The 14,177-nt window shown below is 39.6% G+C and overlaps 1 protein-coding gene across 2 annotated transcripts in view; it reads left to right on the forward strand.

Annotated features, from left to right (window-relative positions):
- uggt1 (UDP-glucose glycoprotein glucosyltransferase 1) overlaps positions 1 to 14,177 on the forward strand; it is a 103,727-nt gene that overhangs the window by 61,409 nt on the left and 28,141 nt on the right. For both annotated transcript variants that reach the window (XM_078410756.1, XM_078410757.1), the window contains 8 exons: positions 168 to 247; positions 4,580 to 4,769; positions 6,410 to 6,568; positions 7,485 to 7,570; positions 8,428 to 8,512; positions 9,858 to 9,943; positions 11,613 to 11,717; positions 13,251 to 13,335. In XM_078410756.1, coding sequence (XP_078266882.1) covers positions 168 to 247; positions 4,580 to 4,769; positions 6,410 to 6,568; positions 7,485 to 7,570; positions 8,428 to 8,512; positions 9,858 to 9,943; positions 11,613 to 11,717; positions 13,251 to 13,335 — 876 coding nt within the window. The remainder of the gene's footprint in view (positions 1 to 167; positions 248 to 4,579; positions 4,770 to 6,409; positions 6,569 to 7,484; positions 7,571 to 8,427; positions 8,513 to 9,857; positions 9,944 to 11,612; positions 11,718 to 13,250; positions 13,336 to 14,177) is intronic.

A 14,177-nucleotide genomic window follows, 5' to 3' on the forward strand; every position in this document is an offset into this window, starting at 1 on the left:
CTGCGCCACCATGCTGCCCTATAGAAGAAGATGCCACAGAGCGCACTGGTCCCATCAGTTCTTGGCTACTGTTATTTCAAATATAGTTGCATTGTTCAATATTGGCCATAGCTCTCTTCCTCTATTTCAGATATTGGTCTTTCAAAATGTATTTTTAATTTTCATAGGTTTTAAATCAATTGATCAACATGAATCTTCGAATATTTATGAACTGTCAAGCAAAACTTTCTGAAATGCCTCTGAAAAGGTAAACAATTTACCTGTGTCAAGTAAAACAGCTACTCCTGACTAAGGTTTACACTAATAACAGCATGCCAACTCTGCAAGTACAAACTTTCTGTATATTTGCATCTTTCTAAATGGACAATTTAATATAAAGTGAGGAGTTTTCCTCTGGTCATATATGGAGATCTTAACAAAGAACAAAGGTACACAACATCATTACAAATGAATGCGGTACACAATGGAATAGAAAAATACTGTGTGGTAGTGTACTGTGGAACAATGGTCTTTGAAGAACAAGGTGATTGATCTGACAAGATTATCTAGCAGAACTGTTGTGGGTTTTTTTTCCTGAGTTATGATGAGCAATCTGTATGATGCACGAAACCATTTTCTTTTGCATCAGTTATGATTGAAGTGTGGAGATTTTTACGCTGATTTCATTGAAAGATTTGTGACTGCCTTGTGCTGGTGTAACATAGAGCCAATTACTCTTGCTCTCCTCTGGTATTCAGATCTGGATTAATGCTGGATTTGAGTTTCCAAGTAAACAATGATGTAAAATTTGTATTTAAAATATAGTACGAAATATCACAGACATAATGTGCTGAAAGGGCACAACCTTGATTTCTAATTCAGTCGGAAACCTTAATTAGATGACTAAACTGCCAACCCACATTGGGATTTCCTCCATCTGTTGACAGACAGCTTTTGGGGACAAAAAACCATTATCGTCCTTTAGCAGGCAGCTTCATCAGTCATACGAATATACCTGTGAACATATGAATTAGGAGCCAGAGGTGTCCATTTAGCCCCTCAAGCCTGCTCTACAATTTAATAAGATCATTGGTGATCTGATATTAAGATGGATCAAAATTGCACTTTGTACTGTTAAAGGAGGCTTAACTAATAACTGCAATTATCCATTGTAAACAAAATTGAACATCAGTGCATTAACTAACATACAGATTACTACAATATCCAACATTCACAAATGAGTGATTTATGGAAATATGAAATATGATAATTAGAATGTTTTATCAAATGAATCTGTTTCAATAGAGGTGATTTTGTGTATTTACTTCGAATAAACTAGTTCTTCCATGGACTTGACTGACGTCTATTACAGACCCACTGACTCCCACAACTATCTCAACTACATTTCTTCCCACCCTGCTTCCTGCAAAGACTCTATCCCCCTTCTCCCAATTCCTCCACCTATGCTGCATCTGCGCCCAAGATCAGGTGTTCCATACTAGAACATCCGAGATGTCCTCATTCTTTAGGGCACAGGGGTTCTTCTCCCCATCATAGATGAGGCTCTCACTCGTGTTTCCTTGGTACCCCGCAGCTCCGCCCTTGCTCCCCCTCCCCCTAGGCGCAACAGAGCCAGAGTCCCCTTAGTCTTTACCTTCCACCTTATCAGCTGTCAGATACAACACATAATCCTCAAATTTCCGCCATCTTCAACGGTATCCCACCACTAGCCACATGTTCCCATCTCCACCCCTTTACGCCATCCGCAGAGACCATTCCCTCCGCAACTCCCTGGTGAACTCACCCCTTCCCACCCAAACCACCCCCTCCCCAGGTACCTTCCTCTGCAATCGCAGAAGATGCAACACCTGTCGCTATACCTCCTCGGTCAACTCTGTCCAGGGACCTCGACAGTCCTTTCAGGTTAGGCAAAGGTTCACTTGCACCTCCTCCAACCTCATCTACTGTATCCATTGTTCAAGATGTGGATTGTTATACATCGGCGAGACCAAACGCAGACTGGGTGATCATTTCGCGGAACACCTTCCCTCAGTCTGCCTGAACCAACCTGATATTCCGGTTGCTGGACACTTTAATTCTCCTTCCCATTCCGACACAGACCTTTCTGTCCTCGGCCTCCTCCATTGTCAGAGTGAGGCTAAATGCAAATTGGAGGAACAGCATCTCATATTTCACTTGGGCAGCTTGCAGCCCAGTGGTATGAATGTTGATTTCTCTCACTTCAGGTAGCCCCAGCATTCCCTCTCTATCCCTTCTCCACCCAAGTTGCACTAACTTCTCATTTTCACCCGGCAAACAGCTTACAATGGCCTGTTTCCTTTATCAATGTTACTTTTTTGCATATCTTTCATTCATTGTTCTTTATCTCTCCACATCATCATCTATATCTCTCGTTTCCCTTATCCTCAACCCGTCTGAAAAAGGGTCTCGGCCCGAAACATCACCCATTGCTTCTATCCAGAGATGCTGCCTGTCCCGCTGAGTTACTCCAGGTTTCTGTGTCTAACTTCCTCAAAAGACTATTGCAAAATCATTTAGCTTGGGTAATTTCAATTTTGGCAAGGAGTCAAAATGATCTAATTAATAATAAGAAATTTCCAAAATACCATTTCCAAAAAAATTTAAACACTATTAGAGTTTTATTTGATGATTTTATGAATAATTTGTTGGTCATAATTGGTTTATCAGATTAATGTTCAGGATAATTTCCCTCATTTGTGTGTAAATTGAACATCAAATTAAGGCATTCGGCAGAATAAAGTTTGGGGACCCATTCTCCATTTAAATAGGGGACTTGATCTTGATTTAACACTCCATTTCCTAGATTGTATTGTGCATGCTCTGCTCATGTTTGTGCAGGCACTTGGTATTTAACCTAGCAATCCTTAAAGGAGAGAACAAAAGACATAAAGTTGTGGAGTAATTCGGCGAGCCAGGCAAATCTCTGGAGAACATGGATAGGTGACGTTTTGGGTCAGGACCCTTCTTCAGATTGATTGTAGTAGGGAGGAGAAAGATGGACAAGGGGGGATTGGGGACAACACCTGGCAAGTGATAGGTGGATACATGTGAGTGGGGGGTTTAAATGGCAGATGGATGGACAAAGGCCAGAGATGCAAAGACAAAAAGTGTGAGACGGATAGAAGAGGCATGAAATGTGAAGCTAGAGGAAGGAATATAGGTAGAAGGGACTCGGGAAGGAGAAAGAGAGAGATGGGTGCACATCAAGTGGGGCACAGGGATGGGAAGGGGATGGCAAGAGGGAGAAGTGTTTGTAGATTAATTACCTAAAATTGGAGAATTCTGTGTTCATATAATTTGGTTGTCAGCTACTGAAGCTGTACATGAGGTGCTTTTCCTTGAGGCCATAGAGTCATGCAACGTGGAAGCAGTCCCTTTGGCCCAACTTGCCCACACTGACCAACATGTCCCATCTACACTAGTTCCACTTGCCTGCATTTGGCCCTTATCCCTCCAAACCTGTTCTATCCATGTACCTGTCTAATTGTTTCTTAAACGTTGCAATATTTCTTGCCTCAACTACCTCCTCTGGTAGCTCCTTCCATACACCCACCACCCTTTGTGTGGAAAAAGTTAGCCCTCAGATTCCTGTTAAATCTTTCCCCCTGCACCTTAAACCTATGTCCTCTGCTTCTCGATTCCCCCGGCTCTAAGTAAGAGACTTTGTGCGTCTACCTGATCTGTTCCTCTCATGATTTTATACATAGGTCTGGTATTCTGATTAAGCGTTGGGGTAGTGTCTGGATTTAGAAGTTGGAGGGTTTCAGGCAAGGCTACAAAATGGTAGTATAAGAAAATAACTGCAGATGCTGGTACAAATTTATTCACAAAATGCTGGAGTAACTCAGCAGGTCAGGCAGCATCTCGGGAGAGAAGGAATGGGTGACGTTTCGGGTCGAGACCCTTCTTCAGTGATGGGCATGGGAGGAAAGCTGGGTATGCTCCTTACTTAATCTGAGGTAGTCTCCCAACTACAGGCTCAGGCAAATCCTCTCCAAGTGACATTGAAGCATGTCTCACAAGTGCAGTTAAAGTCTGTTTCTGTATATTTGGGTGGTTGGCACTGTCAGATGTACATGTGTGGATGAAACTTTCAGAGTGGCTTGGCTTCCAGTTATGCATTAACTGCAGTTGCTGGTGTTCAAGGTCCGATGGCAATGCATCTCCCAGTAATTTTCCTGTGAAATTTAATTTTTCATTGACATTGAATCATGGAGCTCTCAAAAATGTGACATTGTGCGATCTAGTTTATAAACACTGATATTTTGTCATTCACTATTGTATTAGATTTAATGGTACACATTAAATGGTTGTAAACTGTAAATAAAATGTTTTGATTTAAGATCTTCCTGCCTGGAAATTCTTCCTGATATGCTGCATATACGCTGCCTCTGAAATTCACTTATTTTATAGATAGTGGACTAGAGAATAATGTGCTGCTGTTACATATGATATGCTTAGAGCGAATTTCTAGGTAATCAGATTTGATGTTTTGTAAGAACTATTTGGAAGATAGTATTCTATGAACTTTAATGCAAGTCCCTCCTCCATCTTGCAGCATTTACCGGTATGTTCTGGAACCTGAGATCACATTCAAAGCAGATGGCAGCTTTGCACCTGGTCCAGTTGCCAAATTCTTGGACATGCCTCAATCTCCTCTCTTCACACTTATCATCAACACCCCTGAAAGCTGGATGGTGGAGTCTGTACACACTTCGTATGATCTCGACAATATTTATTTGGAAGAGGTGCGTGTATAGTCTTTTTTTATGTATGTGAAAGTGAATTGGAATCATGCAAAGTGGAAAAAAGTTACCTGGCATTGGTGCAAGAGTATTCTAAAAAAAAGTTAGAGAGGTAGATAGTTGTATTTGTGTAGTTCAACAATGAAATTCTTATTGCAGTGAAGTTATGCTGAACTATTTTAAATGACTGATTGGTCTCAGCTGGAATTCTGACCAGTCTTAGTCCACATGGTGTCAAATCTTAGAGATGACACAGAATAAATTCACTCGAATTACACGAGGGATGAGGGACTTTGGGCATGTTGCAAATAGAGAAATTAGCATAATTCTTCTCTAACCAGCGAAAGTGAAGGGATCATTTAACAGAGATACAGAAATTGGAGAGGTTATGACTGAGGAATTAAACAAAAACTGTTTTAAATTGTGGGTGAATATGTAACCAGAGGGCATGAATTTAAGATAATCAGCAAAATAACAACGGATGACGTGGGAATTAAATGCATACATTGAGCTGGCAGACTACCTGAAAGAATTGTCGAAGTGAACTCAACATTAACTTTCAAAAGGGAATTGCATGTAAAAAGTCTAATTTTTTTTAAAAAAATGCTGTTGAATAAGAAAGAAGTAAAACTAATTGGATAGTTCTCCGTAGAAGTGGAACAGATGTGATGTGCTTATTTTCTTGTGGAATAATCCATTATTCATAGTTGAATTGGCTTTTGCAGTAACGAGGAATGAAGGCTTACTTGCACAGAAACTCTAATGGGGTGCATTAGAATGGTGCAGAGACGATGGGGGGGGGGGGGGATAGTTTTGATTGTTAGACAATTCCATCAAGGTTCAATTGTGACTGATGCCCATTTCAGACACAGAATTGCACATTTCCACTGTTTTGCTTTCTCCTTTACTCCTCAGGTGGGTCAGGGAAGTCAGTTTGGAGATAGGGTGGGAAGAAGAGGTGCTTGGAATCAAATTTGGTGATGTTGGGGAGGAGTTGCAATAATCTATCGGCATTAGTATGTTGTGTGGGTCAGGAGATATCATGAGAGAACGCTGGTATATTGTTCTTTCATCAGAGAGTTTAGATCAGCAGAGAGTTAGGGAGGTAGCAGGCATCAGATTGGGTAAGGGAGTGGGAATTGGGCCCAGAAACACACAGAGGGATACCTTGAGCCAGGAAGTCTACAGATTTGAGTGGACAGTGTTTGGGGATGAGGGGCAATTACAGATCTTGTTTACTAGTTGTTTTACTGGGGAAGGGGGCAAGGTTGCGGCTAAGTATTTAACTTGCAGGTCTCCCAGGTCAGTTATATTGTTCTGGGATTGTCCAACAACTGTGCAGAGTGGTCCAAATACCCTGGTAATGCTCCAAAAGGAGTACTGTATTAGGAATGACATCTTCCAATGTGTTCTTGATGTAATTGTGTCAGAGTTGTAGGGTTAATTTGTGCCTGGGCTGAATTTTACAAGTGATGCAAGAGCTTAGAAAAGGACATTATCATGTTTTACTTCAGAAAGGAAACAATCTTTGAGTGCATAACACTGGGGAGAAAAGCACCATGAAATTGATTTTCCAAGTATATATTTGTTCCAGAATAAGTATAAAAGCATACAAATCTCTCATTTTGATTCTCCATTTTCAGATTGATGGTGGAATAGCAGCAGAATATGAATTGGAATATCTTTTACTGGAAGGACATTGTTATGATGTTTCAACAGGCCAACCACCCAGAGGTCTCCAGTTCACTCTGGGTACAAGTGCAAACCCTGTTATCGTGGACACAATAGTAATGGCAAACTTGGTAGGTAGACAAGGCTTTTTACATATATTAATATAAATTCAATTTTTCAATAGAAGTGCTCTGTCCATGACAATTGTTTGCTGTAAATGCCCACTGTTTTGTCATCTTGCATCAAATGTCTTTTTTTCTTGTTGCTTGAATTGAATCTTTTTCTCCTTCCCCATTCCTTCAGTTCATTATTTTCATTGTACAAACCCCACACTCTCTCAAAAATCACAAATAGCAACTCTTATAAAATAATTTCTGTGGACCATAACGCTCATATTAAGTACACACGGAGAAGCTGTTGATGCTATTGATTTAAATGGCAATGCCAAATCCAGTGGATTATCATTTGATCCTGTAACCATTACCATTGAATTTGCAATAAGGCTTTCAGGAAATAGATAATGTATTTATAATCCAATGCTTCTGAACTTGAATGTTCTCCAGCTTTGCTTCTATATCCTCCCTGTAACATTGACACTAACTAGCACTCGTTCAGCATTTAACCACTGTGCACTTCTAAGTGCTGTTTTAACCTATACCTTTCGTTAATCTAATCACTTCTGATTCCAGAACAATGAAATGCAGTTGCCATAAAAACGGGTAACTTTCTCATGTGGACTTACTGTGCCATTCAAAAAAACTCTTTAAGTTTGTATTTACTCAAAAAAAATATTCCCAGCCATTTCCAGATTTATTTTTTGTTTTAATTTTCAGTCACTTTGAACCTAATTTGTTTGCAATCAAACAGCACATCAAAGTTTTAAAAGTGCAGTATTAACTCAAGGGAAATTATTTCTTAGAAATTGAACTTGGTTTCCAATAGAACATTAAAAACTGAAATGTTTTAACCTGAATGTTATCTGGAATCTATCAGAAAAATCGAGATGACTGTGGTGAAACTGAATAACCATGTTGTTTTTCGAAACAGGGCTATTTCCAATTAAAAGCCAACCCTGGTGCCTGGATGCTCAGACTAAGGAAGGGCCGATCAGAAGATATTTATAAAATTTACAGGTGTAGTACTCCTGGCTCCATGATCAAGCTTCGTATGGGATGGGATTCCGATGGGAGACCAATGTAGCATTAGAGTCAGAGAGTCATTCAGCCTGGAAACTAGTCCTATGGCCCAACTTGCCCACGCTGACTAACATGCCCCATCTTCACAAGTCACACCTGCCTGCGTTTGGCCCATATCCCTCTAAATCTATCCATGTCCAAACATTTCTTAAACATTGTGATAATACCTGCCTCAACTACCTTCTCTGGCAGCTTGTTCCATATACCTACCACCTTTTGTGTTTAAAAAAAGTTGTCCTTCAGGTTCCCATTAAATCTTTCTCCCCGTCACCCTAAAGCTATGTCCTCTGGTTCTTGATTCCCCTACTCTAGATACAAAAAAACTGTGCATTTACTCTATCTATTCCACTCATGATATTTTATGCCTCTATAAGATCACCCTTGCTCCCCAAGGAATCACCCCCTGTCCATTTAAATGGATGCATATCTTATCCCTCAGAATCTTCTCTGGTAACATTCCAACCACAGACTCTAATAACTAGACTCCATTACCCATAACTGCTCCTCTTAACTCTATTTTCCCCTTCTCTCTCTGTGGCGGGATCTTTTTAAAAGTACTGGCACACTTGTAAGTTAGTGCGAGACTACTGCGGCAGCTACTTGTTCCATCAAGCCTTAGCATCTGCAACATGAAACAATGTGTTTTAGTGCTCTTACAATAAAGCAAAACAATAATAATTTCTTGAAGCAAGAAATTCCTAATTTCAACATTTTGTTTTGGTGTGAACTCCAATTTTAATAGTCTGTTGGTCTTTTTCTCCCCCTGAATTTTATATTTTTATCTCATTGTTCAGTCATGACGGAGCAGACTCTCCTCCTGGGATGGAAGAAGTAACTGTTGTTCTTGACAGCTTCAAAAGCAGAATTATTAAAGTGAAGGTATGTCTATTGCAAGGATTTAAATTTGGGTTAAAGGGGAGAAATGCTGGAAGATTGAGGACTATGCACTGTGAAATTTGTTCATAAAGTGTTGACATTTCGACGATACTGCTTACAGGGTAGTTTTACAAGTTTATATCTTGAGGATTATGTAATTTGGAAGCAAAAATCCAAACTTGATCCAATTTGAACATCGCAGCAGGTCTGTTTCGGTGTGTGTAAAGGACTAGTTAACATTCAGACAGAACTTTTGGCTCCAATTGAATTCATTAAGTGGGCCCTTTCACGGAATTGAATAAAAGAGAACATTTAAAGGTCAATAAATCTGTTCAAAATTATGTTGAGAAGCTTAGGACATATGAAAGTTAATTTCTTGTACGGGTTATGTAAATAAATATGCATTTGTTAAGACCACATCGCTACTAACAACATAATTCTCTAAAGGTGGAAAACAAATAGCAGATGTAATAGAAATAATTAATTTCTGAATGGAACAATTCTATTGATGGGCAGTGTGTTGATATGCCACCAGAGAGTCCCTGGTCCTAGATTACATCCAGTGAAGTTAATGAGCACACTTTTTAATGGAAGCATCCTCCAGGAAGGATTACATAAAGATGATATTGATTTAGAAACAGGAGTTGTCATTTTTCCAAGAAGAGAAGCTTACCAGAACCTGAATCTATAGTCATTGTATGAGTAGAGATTTAACAGATCATTGCACATTACTTAGCAAAACTCACTTACGGGAAGAAAATGAATATTTGGGTAAAATTGATGAAGTGAGAACCATGTAAAAGTTCACTCTACATGAATGCAAAATGTTTTTTTCTTCCCAGTTCCCACTTTGTATTTGCATTTGGCTGATTAACAAAATAATAACTTGAAAGCCACACTAAAGTGGAGTGTTTGGACAAGTCAAATGGTCTGCCAATTTTAGATCCACGTCTGGAGGTGCCTGATTAAAGGACATTCACCAGCCTTTCTCCCCCTTTGTTCCTCCTGGTTAGCTTGGGAAGTTGCTTTATAGGTGAGGATATTGAAGTACCAAGTGTAACTGCGATGCACTTTGGTCTTAGATGTCTTCATAATCTTTTCAGAAATGTTTTAATTAATTTGAAAACTGAAAAGTTCAGATCTAAACCACGATAATCTTGATTTAGAGCCCATGCTTATTTAGCATTTTTTGCAATATTAAGTTCCACCGCCTACTGTTTCTCAGCATCAATTACTTTCTTTATTTTGTTAAGGTCATCAGGGGTTTCATGAATGGAAACTGCATTTCTGCAATTTGAGTTAAAAAGTATGGTCCGTAGAGTTAATTGTTTTATCTCTACTTCTGTAGGTCCAAAAGAAACCCGAAAAAATGAATGAAGAACTCCTCAGTGATGGCAACGCCGAAAATGAAGGCTTCTGGGAATCCATTAAAAGGCAGGAAAATTGTGTTTTTATTATTATATTAATAATTTCAGGATCAACTGTTGTTTACTGGAAAAATCTAAATTGGAAGAAAGTTATCAGCATTTGTCATCCTTTACCAGCTCATTTACACGGGAGACATTTCCATTTCTTTTTAGCTGCCAAAGATACATATAGACAGAGCACAAGAGAGAGCAGGAACAGAAAAACACACCCTTATATACATACTTTGATAGTCCATGTTGTTGTTGACAGAATTGAAATTAATTTCTGACAATTTTGTAAATTTGTATTACCAGAGATGGTAATGTACAAGGCTAGTGTTACCATAAGTTAAGAGCATTTTACTGTTAAAACATAGTAGATAACATAATTAAATGGAATATATAGGTCCTTTTAACCTGGTTCTGGTCTCAGTAACATTATATTGTGTGCATGTGATTTTTTTTAACATATCAGTCCCTCTGGTCTCCTCCCACTTTGCAACCAATATTGACGTTCAACATAGAATCAAAGTGCTGGAGTAACTCAGCGGGTCAGGCAGCATCTGTGGAGAAAAAGGATGGTTGATATTTCGGGTCGAGACCCTTCCTCGTCACCCATCCTTTTTCTCCAGAGAGGCTGCCTGACCTGCTGCACGGAATTGTCAGAAATTATTTTCAGTGCCCGCTGAATTATTACAACACTTTGTGCCTGTCTTTGGTATAAACCAGCATCTGCAGTTCTTTGTTTCTACATCTTGACCGGCAACATTCCAGGCGCTGAGTTGGATGCATTTAACTCAATATTTCAGAATATACCACAACTCTTGGAATTCTCCCTACTATGAGTGGACTATTTTCCCCATTTAATACACCACACATTCTGTTCCCCCTTGTGTGTAGAATTTAGGTTGGCAAGGTTACCACAGGTCCAAACATTTTTAATAAGACATTATGTAGTTGCCATCTGAAGGAATTTCTATTCCATAAATTTCAACCCAGTCTCCAGGAAGATCTCTAATCTACTTTGTCAAATCATAGCCTAAACACAACCTTAACATTTCAGTTAAATATTTGCTTTATCTTTATTTGCTTTATAAAGCAGACTTTATCTGCTGAGGAGACTCGGGTCCTTTGGAGTGCAGGGGGCATTCCTAAGGACCTTCTACAACACTGTGGTTGCATCAGCCATTTTCTATGGAGTGGTCTGCTGGAGCAGCAGCATCTCAGCGGCGGAGGGGAAGAGACTTGACATGCTGGTCAGGAAGGCCAGCTCTGTCCTGGGTTGCCCCCTCGACTCAGTACAGGCGGTGGGGGAGAGGAGGATGATGGCAAAGTTAACATTGCTGCTGGACAACGACTCCCACCCCATGCAGGACACTGTCACTGCACTGAGTAGCTCCTAGTGACAGACTCCTTCACCTCAAGTGTGTGAAGGAGAGATATAGGAGGTCCTTCCTTCCCGTTGCTGTGAGACTGCACAACCAGCACTGCTCCCAGCAGACGAGTCAACAGTAACAGTTAAGGAATACACAGTAAATTGATGACAATTTATCCTTGTCTTTACTTTTATTTATAATGAATGATCTTTTGCTATCCACTTTGCTGCTGTAACATTGTAAATTTCCCCGGTGTGGAACAAATAAAGGAATATATTATTATTATTATTATTAATCAGAATCTACCTTGTGCCTTCACAGAGGATTCACAGGAGGTCCAAAATCCGAAGAATTAAAATTGGACAAGGAAGATGTCATTAATATCTTTTCAGTTGCATCAGGTCATCTGTATGAGAGGTTTCTAAGGTCAGATTAAAATATTTCATTTTTAAGTTCCTAATAATTTTACCTGTCCTCTAATTTTGAAGTATATCCAGAATATGTGGCTGGGATAATTTTCATTCAAGTCTGGAAATATTCTTTAGATTTTCAATTTTGTGCAGTGTTGAGGAAGAGGATATGCCTGGATTTCTGAAAGACAGCTGTGAAAATTCAGATGACAGTGATGCCATAAATTAGGTTTTATAGTTTGACTCTTGCTGCATTGGATGTCTCAATTTACTCAGGATCCAGTAGAATACATTCCAAGCATTAAGCTGCCTTGATGTGTGGTGGCTAATTCCTGTGCGTGATACTAACCCATAGGACCAAAAACGTTTCATGTGTGAGCTGATGGAACCGGATCACAATGCTTTCTGCCATCAGGGCAACACCATGGCAAACTGTGCAAACTGCTGCCTCATAGCGTCAGACCCAGGTTTGATCCTGACCTCAGGTGCTGTCAGTGTGGACTTTGCGCGTTCTGGCTGTGACAGGGTGGGTTTCCTCTGGGTGCTCAGGTTTTCTCCCACACCCCAAAGGCATGTGGATTTGTAGATTAATTTGCCTCTATAAATTGGCCCCAGTGTGTAAGCGGTTGATGAAAAAGTAGGATTACACAGAACTAGTTTAAACATGATCAGTAATTAGTGTGGACTCGGTGGGCCAAAGTGCCTGTTTCCATGCGGTATTTCTAAGGTAAACTAATCTGTAGGGAAAAGACCATAAAGTTTATACAAATAAGGGCCATCCATTCTATGGACAAGTGCATCAAATATTGCATTAAAAAAGGATTATGGTGAAGTCACCTTTTCTCCCTGTTAGAATAATGAATTAATTGTTTGTAAATGATAAAATAAGATTATTTTCCCTGTCGATTTAGCGCGGTGTGTTCTGAGTATACCTCTTTGCTTAGAATTTTGTGTTTTTGAATTCCACCTAAAAAACCCACCTTGAGGTTCAAATATGTTTGAAGCTTACTCTTCATTATCAGCTTTTTAGATAAGAGATGGGATTGTACTGATAATTCACAAATCATGATCTCTCATGATGGGTGGCCACAAAAACATATTCCAGTTCATCATTAATAAGTTTATGCTGATGGAGAAGTATATTTTAGAATTTGGCCACGATTGCTGCAGTATTGGGATTGAAGATTCTGAGCGAGTGGTTCCATAATTTGTCAAAATATTTCTGCAAGACTTACCAGATGTCTCAGCATAAAGAGATTTTGAATGACACAAGAATAAACATGTTAAAATATCAGAAAAATGCAGAGGAATAATATTTGTAAATGTATCAGATTTTTTTTTCCAGTTTCACATTTGAGTTGTTAAGTTTACACATATTTCATGTTCTTTACATTTCCACATTAATAGTCTTAATTTGCAATTTGGACTTTGTCCAATTTTGAGCCATTATTATGGAATTAGTTCTTTAAAAAGCACCTGCATTTTTGTTTTAGGAGCCATTATTTCTAAGATATGTACAATTAGTTCTTTGTTTTCCATTACCCTACAGAATAATGATGCTGTCTGTCCTGAAACACACTGAAACACCAGTGAAGTTCTGGTTTCTTAAGAATTACCTCTCTCCCACATTCAAGGTTTGTTAAAAGAATGAATTAAAATCTATTGTAGTAAACTATAGCTCATTTCAGTACTTTCGGAGTTTGTACGCTCTCCCCATGACCTGCGTGTGTTTTCCCCGAGATCTTCGGTTTCCTTCCAGACTCCAAATGCGTACAGGTATGTAGGTTAATTGGCTTGGTAAAATGTTAAAACATTGTCCCTAGTGGTTATAGGATAGTGTTAATGTGCGGGGATCGCTGGTCGGCGCGGACCCGGTGGGCCGAAAGGGCCTGTGTTTGCGCTGTATCTCTAAACTAAACTAAACTACTTTTGTAGGAATTGCAATGATAAGATGCCTTTTTAAACCTTCCTTGAAATAATATTAGCCATTTATGATCATTATATGTTCTAAATGTTCTAAATTTAGCAAGCCTACTTAAAAAGTGAAAGGTCTTGCCCTTGACATTAAGACACCATTTGATCAAATGTGACATCAAGGAGCCCAACTAAACTGGAGTAAATGGGAATCGGGGAGGAAAAACCTCAGCTAGTTGGAATACCGAGCACAAAGGAAGCTGGTTGTGCCGGTTGTAGGCCAATCATCTCAGCCACAGGACATCTCTGCAGGTGTTCCTCAAGGATCACATGGGTTGGGTGCTGCCAGAAACCCCACAGAGGCCGTGTATGGGGATCGGACGTGGCCTGCAGCAGTACGAAGCGGCAGAGCAGCTGTGCATCTACAGCATCGCCAGGCCAGGCCGATACCTGTTAAACCTGGACAACGGGCCTTTAAAGCCAAGATAAGACTCTATGCTTTTCAAAACATGAAACTTGAAGAACAAGATGGCGTCGGATACATGGCGACCTTTTGTGTACT

Source organism: Rhinoraja longicauda, chromosome 13 (assembly GCF_053455715.1).
Source record: "Rhinoraja longicauda isolate Sanriku21f chromosome 13, sRhiLon1.1, whole genome shotgun sequence".
Taxonomy (NCBI): Eukaryota; Metazoa; Chordata; class Chondrichthyes; order Rajiformes; family Arhynchobatidae; genus Rhinoraja; species Rhinoraja longicauda.